This window comes from Formica exsecta, unplaced genomic scaffold (genome assembly GCF_003651465.1).
Source record: "Formica exsecta isolate Colony F162 unplaced genomic scaffold, ASM365146v1 scaffold265, whole genome shotgun sequence".
Classification (NCBI taxonomy): Eukaryota; Metazoa; Arthropoda; class Insecta; order Hymenoptera; family Formicidae; genus Formica; species Formica exsecta.
The window spans coordinates 148,010-160,952 of NW_021849915.1; the positions used below are offsets into that span (position 1 = coordinate 148,010).

Here is a 12,943-nt window from a genome sequence, read left to right on the forward strand (position 1 = left end):
TTTTTTTTTTCTTTACCGTTATACTGGTTGGTCACGATTAACGACACTCATTAATAATTCAGCGCAATCCATTGCATCCTACGATCGCGACGAAGGCACGAATGACTTCGAATCGGATAATAAAAGATATTTTTCTCGTATAGAATAAAAGAAATAAACAATTGCCCCTTAATAAATATCCGAAGATCAATCTTGCCGCTCATAAATAAAATATTGATATTTTCCTGGAAGAAACGTTTAAAAATGCTGCACTAGCTTAGTTTATCTTTAGCATTATAATTACTTATACGACGTACATATAACTCGATATTCTCAAGTGTAGCAGGATGAGATAGAAAGTTATATGATAGAGATTTATAGCGCCCTGCATGATTGCAAAGCGGCGTTCGTAATTAGAACGTATAATCTGTCCGGTATTTATGCCCATAGTAAAAGCAATATTGACATTGTGTGATGTGTAAACTGTGTAAGAGAAATATATAAAGTGTAAAGATAACATAAAGACAAATAACATAACCGTTAATATCGAAAACAAGTATAATAAAAACAGATTGCGGATCAATAGATAGAGATTATAACTGTTAATATTTCTAATTAAAACTGCATAAATTGATACAGATGCACCGATGCGTAGAAAAAGATATTAATATTTTCTAAGAGAAAAAATAATTTAATGAGAGAGAGAGAAAGAGATACTTGGCAAAATAAAATATTATTTGCCACAAATTGACAAAAAATGATTAATGATGGCGAGACAAAAGGCAGCGCAAAAAATTACAGATAGTTTGAAGCAGCAAATCAATTGCATTAATTTTCGTTAATTTTTACCTAAGAATAAAATAAGAGAAAACAAAGCATTATACACTAACACATATATCGGAACCGCGGGCTCACATCGCTTTTTCATTCAGTGCGAAACAATAAGATTTGATTAGATAAGATTCACTCGGGATTAAGGAAGAGATGAAAAGTGAAAAGCGAAAAGATATACCGATTTACTGATTCAATTACACAGACATTCTTCAAAAGTGCGCTTTCACAGCGCGAACAGGTGAATCCTGTAACATAACGTTACGAGGCACGTAATAAAGTTGTGATGGGATATATATATCCATTTTTTTGTACGTCCATTCAAACATACGTATATATCTGTATAAGTAAAAGGCCCGCCCACGCGCGACGAAAACGTCACGCTATTACTCGGCGATTTCAATGCCGCTGTTCGGCTAAGATTTATATCGTTATGTCAAAAAAAAAAAAAAAAAAGGGAAAAAAAATACGTCAACGAGGTCGTCGCACGACGAAAGTGAGAGGAGACGTAGCACCCGGAAGGACAGAACGAGTTCTCGATTCTGCAACAAAGATCTTGATGTGTGTGTATGCGTGTGCGTGCGGCTACGCTGATTTCCATCGCAAAATCGTTATTGTATTTAAATATATTGTTGCTGTATCTTGAACAGATAGATTTTTGCGAATGTGGGTAGGTCCGGAAATTTAGCTCGAAGTAGCGATACTCGATGTTTATTGCTCGATAAATGAGTTTATCTCAATTATGATAATTAGCGTTAAAATTAATGTTTCTGGGATTCTTATTTTACATCTTTATGATATTTTCACGTTAACTAACTGATTTGTTAAATAATTATTTAATATGATTAAATAAATAGTTTTATTCTCTATATAAACTCGTGGTAAAAAAAAAAATCTTTGAAATATTGATAGATTCTAAGCTAATTAAATAAGAAAGAAGTAGTTAACTTACAAATGATGATAAAATCATTATTTATCATACTATATAAATGTATAATTTTAGATCATATAAGTACACGTGGCACATAACAATAATAATAATAATAAATTCGAAATTCCATAAATTGCACAATTAATTCCAATAAGTAGAATTGCATATAGGCTTCCAGTCAACTTAGATTAGAATCAATGTGTGTAATTATGAAGCATTCTAGGACAGACGGATTACATCGAAATCAGCAATAAATATTTCATCGACAACGAATTTAATCGGCACCGCTTAATAATATATATTGTATTTGTTAATTTTAAATTTTTTGCTCAATTCGATGTTGATCAAATTCGACGTCGATGAAATAACGACGTAAATATTGTCGATGATTTGAATGTAAACCATCGCAAATGCACGTTTTAATCATCAACTGTAATAAAATCTGTGTCCTAATAATGACACAAGCGAGTGATCGCGATCTTGCATATCTACCTTTAATCCGACATTTGAATCGAACTCTTTTCAGAACGGTTCCACGGTGTCTCGCATGAATCCACGCATGATGTAATAACCCCGTCGTGCAAAAAAAAAAAGATCAAACGGCTCAAAGATGAAGCCGCGTGTAAGAGAAACGTGTTAGACGCAGAACATCCTGTCGTGAATATCTCTCTGTCGCGGGAGAGCGATTTTAAATTGTCTCTCTTTCTTTCTCGATCATGATGATCGCAAAATTGGAGCAAATTGTTCGACCAATCTTTTTACGTCAAAGATCTCTGACGGCGATCAAAATGAGAAACAGCCGAAGAAATCCTCTCTTACCTAACGTACCAGTAATTTAGAAAACTGCTATCTATCTCTAATCGATTAAATTTAATATAATTTACGTTATTTATAATTCGCAAGTTATAGAAGAATATGGCGCGATAGTAATTTAACCCTCCCTAATTTCTTTTTCGAGTTACATTACATAACAATAAAGTTGAAAAAATAACATATAAATATAATTATTGTATGACATATTACTTGCTCTTTGATATGATTAAGAAAACTGAAAATATAAGTGAAAATAAAATTAAAATTATATAATCATCTCAAATAAATACAAGAAATATTTTAATAATACTCTAATTTTTTAATAATATAAAAAACTTTTTAATATCATAAGACTTTTAATAGCATAAATGTGTAGTCTTATGTGTTAAAAAACTATTACATTTTAAATAATAAATTACATCTATTATTATTCGAAAAATCCAAATTTGACGATGACTTAATCAATCAACGTGATAAATAATTGTACTCACCATATTTACTCCAATTATTCAAAACAACAAAAACAACAAGGGTTCGTGACTCGTAGCACCGCGCGAAAGCAGAAAATCAACGAAAAGTTTTCCGAACACAGTGTCTAATTGATGGGAAAACTCAACAGATAACACGACAAAATTATCGGAGCAAAAAAAGAAAAAAAAAAGAATCTCTTCGTTACGGATCAATATGAATCAATAATCAAAAATCCGCCGCCGCATGATTATGGAACTGTCACTGACAGCAGTTCGGGAAACACTGACTGGTGTGGCGAACAAGCCTACTATCATTCTTTCTCTCTTTCTCTATCTTACTCTCTTTTATTTTCCCTCTCTCTAGCTATATCACTCCCTCTCTCCCCCCCCCCTTTCTCTCTCTCTCTTTTTCTTTACTCCCTGAACGGAGTGCACCCTCTCTCTTTCTGTCTCTCCCTTTCTCGTACACACTACACATTTTCGCAGCATACTTGCAGACGACGACGACGACGACGACGACGACGACGACGACGACGTCTTCGTCGTCGCTACCGTCGTCGTCGTCGTCGTAGCCGTAACGGCAATTAAAGTCGCCTTTCATTTTGCGTATAGTAAGTGACAGCGCGAGCTATAGCTGAAATCGGTCGCGCAGGACGGCGCGAAAGATCGGCAAAAGCACCGGACTTCGCCGACCATCAGATACGGTGAATATCAATCACTCTTACTGTCCATAACATCTTCCTTTTTGGTATGAATATTGAAACTGAGATATATTATAGATTTAATTTCAAGTATAACCGATCTCATGTGTAAAGCTAGATTTTATAAATTCTTCGTTTCTTTGTTTGTTTCCATGTTTTTCATATATGCAACAATTATAGTTAACTGAGATTTAATTTATTCTCCTGTTTTTGTCAGATGCAGGGCCAGTTATTTTCAATATTACCTAAATGCCAATAAAATTAATAATTTCAGCCAATTAATTAATTTTATTAATAATATATGAAGAAATTTTATAGTTGTTATTGCGAGATATGTAATAAATAATAATTTAGCAATATGCAATTATATCATGTGATAAAAATAGAAATTTGCTTAATTTACAAAGCATATATTTTCGGATCATTAAACATACATATATGAAGAAAATAACATAAAAATAGCATTATAATATTAAAATTTTTTGCTTTATGTTGCATAAATATAAAAGTTAGTTAAAGTTTTATAGTTATATTAGAATTTCGGTAGATATATAAAAAAATGTATAAAATTTCCATGATTGTCTAAAGCGCGATATTAATTACGTTAGAAAAGTAAAATCAAAAATATAATACAATACGATAATCGATAAAATTTGTGATTGCATGAGATAAATTGCACTTTAATATAAAGCACGACTGGCTAAACGACTGATACATAATCGATCGGTTATTTAAATGTTGCAACACTTGAGATATAATTGGGGGAAGTGTTCCAGCAAGTTATCGATAGCGCGATCGTGCAATCAGTCTACATAACGGTCGTGCATGATATACACAAATATATAATTTATATTGTGTTTATGCAGCGTAATAAATAATTTCCTGAAATCGATTTAAAACCAGCGTTTCTGTATATATGTATGTGTGTGTGTATGCGGCAATTTCCCGCGAGTATATAGAAGATATAGAAAGTCGGCAATCGAATTTACATCTGGGAATTGCAGACGTGTAGAAATTGTCGCTCGCCGTGAAAATCTCACTGCTGTTGCAAAATGCCAGTGAGGAAGGCACACTATCTGTGACATTGTCCTACCGCGAGCTGATGAAACGCACTTTTATTCAGCATTCGCACAGACATAGTCAGGATTAGCAAACTCCTTTAATTATTTACTGTTATTTCTTGCAATTTTTTACCGATTAAAAAAAAAGAGAGATGGTTTAAATTAATCAAACTAGAGAAAGCAATAATCGATTCAATGAAGCATAATTTTGCATTTGAAAGTATGTAAAGAATATCTTATTACACATATGTTTTATCTTCAAAATAAAAAAAAAACAAGTCTCTATCATACAAGGAAGATATTCGTACTTAATGAGCTTCCGTATAAGTACATAGTCCCTGATTACTGGTCTGCTCTGATTGAGATCGTATCGTTGTAATTATACAGTGATTAAGATTGGAGTTAGACTTTCGCTAAAAAAAAAAATCAATAGCAAATTACTTCTAGAATACATTATCTCTGAATATTATCTTTTGAAGACGTCCTGTAAACGAGAAAAGATCGTCGTTTCAAACGCTCTAAAGAATAAGCTATCCGTATTCTTCCATTTTTTCATCCATTATACAATATAATAATCGCGTAATAATGGCAATCACACATGTTTCAAGTACCTAGCTGCAAACAAACAAGAGTGCTCGTTTTTCAAGATTCATGACTTCTAGTATCCCGATCGAACTCGAGCGACATTTAATTGTACGCATTGTAACGCTCGCGTCTTGTAAGAAGCGCTGTCTCATTATGTATAAATCATTTCGCGAATTAATCGCGCACAATGACTCGCAGGAAGAGAAGGAAAGTGAAAGAGGATACCAATTTGCGTCGTCGCTAATTGTCGCGAAGAGCACGCGCTATCCGTCGTCCATTCGCGGATCCTCTACTCGCTCGTTTGAAAGGCGAAAGTGACTCTCGCCATTTTCTTAGAATACATTATCTCTGAATATTATCTTTTGAAGACGTCCTGTAAACGAGAAAAGATCGTCGTTTTAAACGCTCTAAAGAATAAGCTATCTGTTCTTCCATTTTTTCATCCATTATACAATATAATAATCGCGTAATAATGGCAATCACACATGTTTCAAGTACCTAGCTGCAAACAAACAAGAGTGCTCGTTTTTCAAGATTCATGACTTCTAGTATCCCGATCGAACTCGAGCGACATTTAATTGTACGCATTGTAACGCTCGCGTCTTGTAAGAAGCGCTGTCTCATTATGTATAAATCATTTCGCGAATTAATCGCGCACAATGACTCGCAGGAAGAGAAGGAAAGTGAAAGAGGATACCAATTTGCGTCGTCGCTAATTGTCGCGAAGAGCACGCGCTATCCGTCGTCCATTCGCGGATCCTCTACTCGCTCGTTTGAAAGGCGAAAGTGACTCTCGCCATTTTCTTCCTCTCGCATCTCTTCCCGGCTCATCATTTCTTCCTTCATTCCTTCTCGCTGTTCGTAAGAAACGTGTGTAAGAATTTTAATATCTCCCCTTGTACGAAAATACCTCGTCTCTCCTTTCTCCCAGCTCTTAACGAACCGTAGGTATCTATGTGTAATTAACGTTATAGAGAAATACAAATTGTGCTCGGATAGCGGTATAGATATTGCAGTTTAACCGCAAAACGGTCGTTAACCTTTTGCCTCTCGAATCGCCGATCACCGTGGTAATAAGCGCGACCATCGGGTTTCGAAAATTACATCTGTGGGGAGTTATTTGTTATACGTTATTCCCACGTTCCTTTCCGCATGTCAATGCGGATTACCCAATACGCTCGTGACTGGAAACCCCTGATTTAAAGTATCTGACGTAATTACGATACATTAATTACACAACAAAATAGATGGAGAGGGGAGAGCCTCCTTCCATCATTTAAATGAGATTTATATAAGATAATTTCGATAAACTCTTAAGACACGGCTGGACGCAAAACTCGGCAAAACCAAACGTATCAAGCACAGTCTCTAAAACTCATAACTTTCGAAGCATGTTTTATCGGTGATTTCGTTCACGTAGCTTTTGTTTATGCCGCAAGTTCTATACTTTGCGAAAGAGAAGTGTATAATATGATTAGTTAATGTAAAATATCCTCCTATAAATAATATACAACAATTAATAACTATATAATGTATAACTATTAATGGATAATTATAATTATTGATAACGATACTTCATCTCTAAATATCTCTGTAAAAAAAGAAAGAAATTTTTAAAAATTTATATGCACATCCATTATACGTATAAAAAATCAAATCGAAACTATAAGCAAGTCTACTTAAGCACACTTTATAAAAAATAAAACATTTCTTCTTAAAATGTATATAATTTTGTAAATTAAATTTCTCGTACTCTTTAATTTATGAACTATATTTGCGTTCCAAACAGTTTCATTTTTATATAGTACGTCATACGTATATATCACACTTCATTTGTCACATACTGTTTAGAAATCATAAATTAATTTAAAGAATTCTACAAATAATATATATGTAATAATGCATGTACTTTTTCTTTAGAAATTGACTTACAAATTTGTAATAATTTTGGCAGATTTTTATATTGACATTACCATTCTTTTTATAACAATAGTAAATAAACAAAATATTTTCATATAATTCACTTTTTTTGTTAATTATGCTCATATATAAATAGTACTAATATATGTAGAATATTCTTCATATAAAAAAATTATATATAGATTAATTAGAAATTAAAACAAAGAGTTGTTAATAAGAAATTGAAACATAGAGAAAAAATTTAGCAATTCTCAAAATCTCGTGCGCATATCATAAATGCCAGTAGAAACGGTTAGCAATTGGTCAGACGACATTAAGAGAGGACGAAATGAAATGCCACGGTAGCGATTTCTATTGTGTTCAACGATCTTATAAAATTCAAAATTGAGTCGACGTCTATTGTGATATTTTGCATGTAATTATATTCCTGAGATAGATGCGAAAAACAGGATTTGAATTTCAGTCGCTGGTCATATTATATATTTTCGGTAAGAAATTCGCGCAGAGATACATATACAAGAGTAATTATAATTATCATATTAATAACTGTATGTGTCATGTATAGTATATATGTATATGTAACATTAGAGAAAATTGCATTTATGATAGATCGTCAGTGAATGGGGAGAGTTTTACACGGCAAGTGCATCGGCGAGTGAGATGTGCAACGCGACGTCACGTGGCATGCGGCGATTGATTCGACGTCGATCGATCCAGACGACAGCTTCCACCAAGTGAAAGTATTTCACCTAATAGATTTTCCGATTTCCTTTTCATTTCTTGTCTCTATTCTTCTTCGATTCTTTACGCGAATATAAGACTGATTAAATTTGACACGAATTTTATCGCGACTATTTCGGAAAATCGAATAACGATCGTATGATCGTACGATCGAGTAATCGACTTGTTTTCTTCGTTTTCCTTTCTTTTTTTTTCCATTTTTCTCTTTTCATCTGCGTCCACGTGCCGATCGATGATGCACGGACTTCGAGACTATCTCGAAATATCTTTACAAACAACAATCATGTTACGAATAATGGCACGATTAGGGAGGGATAATACACCTCGTAGAACGACACGAATCGAGAATTAGCGTCACAGCCGCACGCCGCGCGATGGAAAAGCAGTCCCGAGGGAACGGAACGGTCCGGTAAACGATTCGCCAAAGTCCGATTTTCGATTAACGGATCGACTGCGAGATCGAGATAGATTCATAGCCCCACGTTCTTATTTCGACGGCCGGTCAACGATCATTATAAATCCGCGATCGAACCACAGCGGACGTCTACCGGCATTTCTTCCTCTTCCTTCCGCTCCACCTCCCCCTTTTCCTTTTCGTAATCTTTGCCTGAGATTCCCTTTGCCGCGGATGAACGATCGGCTCCTCTTCTTCTCGGTTTGTATACACGCTTCCTTCTTCTTCCGCTGCTCTTCCTCCGCTGTTGGCCCCGATTACATGATTATGCACTTGCCTTTCTCGGCCCAAGGATTGTTCTTCTTGTCGGGCGCGTGTATCAGCGGGTCATTCTTCTCATTCTCTTCCACGTACTCCCGCATTCTGGCAAGAGGAAGAAGAAGAGGGTCAGCCGCGCGTAATGCTGAAATTGCAACCTAGCAGCATGCGTTATTATTCTACGGCTTACCTAAGGATGTGGCGCAATAAACGTGCGATTGAGACTGTTTTAATGGAATTAATCTTTCATTTCAAAGAATAAATAATAAAGTGCATAAATCAATATTCAAGCATAAAATAAATTTGATTAAACTCTTTAAAATAATATAATCATAAATAATAAATAAATAATATAAAAGAAGTATATTATGTACATATTGTCTGTATATGTGTGTGTGATATCGTTCAAAATCTATTTTAATCTCAATATCACGCGCGTGCCTTGCGGCGACAGCCGGTGCATTATTCGCACTCGCAATTCGCTCGGAGGCTCGGATCCAGCGTGCATTTTCCAGGATCTCCCAGAATGTTTGTACCTTTCGCGAAATGCTTGTACCTACACGCGCGATACGTTACCACCGATTTATTAGATCGCCGATAAGCTCGCACCTCCGCATATTTTATGGCCACTCGCGACCGAAGCGAGCCCGACCGGCCGATCTCGCTTCGACGCGACGATGTCGGTGAAAGGGACTCGGTTCAGGCTCGCGCACCCGATTTTGCGTTCAAGGAGAGTCGCCGACAACTCGAAGCTTTCGGACTTTGTTGTTGCTAAACGCTCGCGAGAAGTATCCGCGGAATTTTTTCCCGCGGGATATATACGAGAGCCCCGTGAGCCGCGCGCGCGTGCAAAGCATTAACCCTTCACTGCATTTTATTGCATACAATTCTAATCGAAAATCACGTTCAACATTGTTGCTTAAGCCTCGAGCGCGCACGCGCTTCATTTCCGAATACAGCACAAACATGTAGCTTTTTTTTATCGAATAATAATTGCAACCTTCTGTGAATATAAATGGCAAAGCCACAAGAGTTACTTTTCACATTTATTTTTTAATAAATGCAGAATTAATTGCAGAATTAATTAAAAAGAATTTTTCATCATTTCTTTATTTATTAACTCGAAGAAATTGCAATACGCAAAAAAATTATTTAGACTTAAATAAAAAAATATGTAATGAAGAGTGAAATAGAATCTCACGAAAGCATGGAAGCGACGTGATTTATCTAAGCTCCCATGATGTTAACGAAAGTATGATTTCTTATACAACCAAATAAAAGAATATTTTCTTCGAATCATCTTGATTTGTTACATAGGTAACGGCGTAACATAAATTTGATGTATTATAAATTTGATTTCGTTAACACAATAATCGCATCTCGTGCTTGATTTATCAGAGTTCGTGCGGGAATCGCGAACTTTCACTTATCAGGGTCCATCGCGCAATTTTTAAACGAGGGTGAATGACCTTCCCCGGCACCCGTGTCGTAATGTTATCGATTCACGATTCCGCGATGCCTATTATTTATCGGTTGTCGTTTATATAATGAACGTCAGCGTCGCGAAATCGGAGCGATTCTCGTCGCGACATCGAGTAAGAGCCATCGAGCGAATCTATCGCAGAAATAAATGCGATTCTGTTCACTTCACGCTCGTATTTATGGTTTGTCTTACTTTCGCATCTGTCTTTATGGCTTGCCTCATGGAAAAGTCACAATTTAATGCACGAAGACCGAGAGAGTGAAACTATCGGTTGACAAAATGCCACGCAGAGAGATATTCCAGTATTTCCAGTTCCATTAAACATTTGAATTAAATTCTTGATTTCTTAAAATTAATCAACTTAAAATTGATAAGCGTTTTTTTTTTAGACTGAAAACGCGAAATATATTAATTTATACATCTTGTATCTAATTTACCGTATACAACATTATAAGTCTTTTTGAATAATATTCCCGAGAAAGAGAGAAAGAGAGACAAGAGAAATATATATATATATATAATTAAGTTACGAAAGAAAAATTATTAATTAGATGCAATAATATATTAATTATGACAATATATTAATAAAAATCAAAGCAAAAGGAGAGAGAAAATCTTTTCTTTTCAGAGTAAAGAGCTGAGTAAATTTATAATGTATAAATCTCACTTTAAATATTTCATATTCAAAAATAAAATTAAATATATCGTGCATATGTATATATATGATTATGTTCTAGAATAATTGTTTGCGAAAAGTCGAGACTGCCGATCGATCCCGTGTTGCGAACTTAATCTCGCAATAACTCGGTCATTCGATCATTAGCCGAAAAATACACGGTAGATACTCTTTAATACAGAATTTTTCCGTATCCTGTAAAATATCGATTTAATTACAGATTCTTTTAAATATTTTATCTAATTACTATTAACAATTTATTTATGTTATGTATAAGATCTCCGATCGCAGCGTTGCGAAAACAAGAGTGTGTCGGAGGAACACGACCCACATTACGTACCGATGAATGCAACAGGCAAGAGGCGTCGGGTTCAGCCGAGTTTAAAGGAGGTCGCATCCTAAATTCGAGAGCAACAACGGCTCATCGTGCGAACGATATATTTCGCGCCTGACACGATTTCTGAGAGATCTGATTTACAATCTCGGCTTTTAATTAAAGCGGAATTCGATTGTCGAGGCGAGAAACATCATCGCGACGCGGAAAATGGACGATCCGACAGGACGCGCGGAAGTAGACGCCGAGATCTGTGTTTCCGGCGCGTGCTTCCGCTTGCGGAACGACGCGGAACCGTACGCGTTTCAACAACCGTCGACGCTTGATTCTCGTGGCGGTTTTTGAGGCGAAAGCAAAAAAAAGAAAAAAATTTCCGCGGCCTCGCGAGACTTCTCGAACGGTGAAAGGCAGCAACAGCTCCCGTCCTCCCCCGCCGCGTCTCCCCCTTTCCTCCTCCTCCCACCTTCTCCTCCTTTTCGTCTTTTTCTTTCTTTTTTTCTATCTCTTGCCGATCGGCCTAATCTCGCGCCCCAATAATGCGGCGACAATACAAGTTTCCACCCGCTTCCTGATCCTTCTCTTTGCTTTCGTCACGATGATGTAATGCCGGACTTTGCAAAATACTCTGCGACGCAAGTGACCAAGGATGCTCGCATTTCGACAGGTTAGCGATACTTTTGCTCGTTCGGTATGATATTCAACGAATTTTAATATTCCAAAGTGTATTAATATTAAAAATTATATATCAAGGAAAATAATTAATATTAATAATTAAATATATACACTTTAAATATTTCATATTCATTCTAGAATAATTGTTTGCGAAAAGTCGAGACTGCCGATCGATCCCGTGTTGCGAACTTAATCTCGCAATAACTCGGTCATTCGATCATTAGCCGAAGAGCGACACGCGAGGGATATAATTAACTCGAGGGTTTGCAACGGACGTGAATAATAATCCTTACGCGATCTCTCCTTCTGCACCCTTTCGTTTAAAGCGTGACGAAACCGCGAACGCTAAGAAACGACAACCGCGATCGTCTAATTAAGCTCAATTAGATCATCGATCATCGCCGCGTTGAGTCATCGGTAATCGCACCCGCGTCAGGTTTATTGCACCTCTCCGGTGTCCTCGTCTCGCGCACACCTATGTACATAATCGCGACTTTATGCACTACTATGTGTCTCTGAAAGTGATCGTGGCGGGAAAACGCGATGGACATACATCGCCAAGTGTGTGTCCAAGGAGATCCTGTCCCACCATGTATACATAATACGGGGACGCGAGCATAATTCAGCCTTGACTGTGCGCCAGCAGTCTGCGCGACTACGCGTTGCTTTATATTTTTATACATGTGAACGTGCGAGATGATTTATATGGGAAAAAGCGTTTCGCGACCGAGAGCCCGGAACGCACCCACCCCACGATCGGTTTTATCGGTGATTTTAATTTTGACACGTAAAACGAGACTTAACGTCAGTCTCACTTCGCGCATGACAAATGAGGTCTCCGTAAGTTGCATCGATATACAACAGTATGATGTAATTAATTGCGAGATAGCGCTTGGCGATCCCTTTCTAGAATGTAGAAACAAGTATGATACACATGTGTAAAGGACAAAAATTACAATCTAGGTAAGCTAATTGTAAATATTATTTTTGACTCGATTGAAAATAATTGTTTGTATACATTAATAAAATTAATA

General features: G+C 36.3%; 2 protein-coding genes across 3 annotated transcripts in view; both read right to left on the minus strand.

The window, feature by feature from the left end:
* The window catches only part of LOC115237019 (probable chitinase 10), a 41,804-nt gene extending 36,106 nt beyond the window's left edge, over nucleotides 1-5,698 (minus strand). Inside the window, exon 1 of the mRNA XM_029809772.1 lies at nucleotides 3,046-5,698. Coding sequence (XP_029665632.1) covers nucleotides 3,046-3,048 — 3 coding nt within the window. The 5' untranslated portion in view covers nucleotides 3,049-5,698. The remainder of the gene's footprint in view (nucleotides 1-3,045) is intronic.
* Nucleotides 5,699-7,742: 2,044 nt separating this feature from the next.
* Nucleotides 7,743-12,943, minus strand: part of LOC115237025 (guanine nucleotide-binding protein subunit gamma-e) — a 23,529-nt gene continuing 18,328 nt past the window's right edge. For both annotated transcript variants that reach the window (XM_029809778.1, XM_029809780.1), the window contains one exon: nucleotides 7,743-8,849. In XM_029809778.1, the coding sequence (XP_029665638.1) occupies nucleotides 8,744-8,849 (106 nt within the window). In that variant the 3' untranslated portion in view covers nucleotides 7,743-8,743. The remainder of the gene's footprint in view (nucleotides 8,850-12,943) is intronic.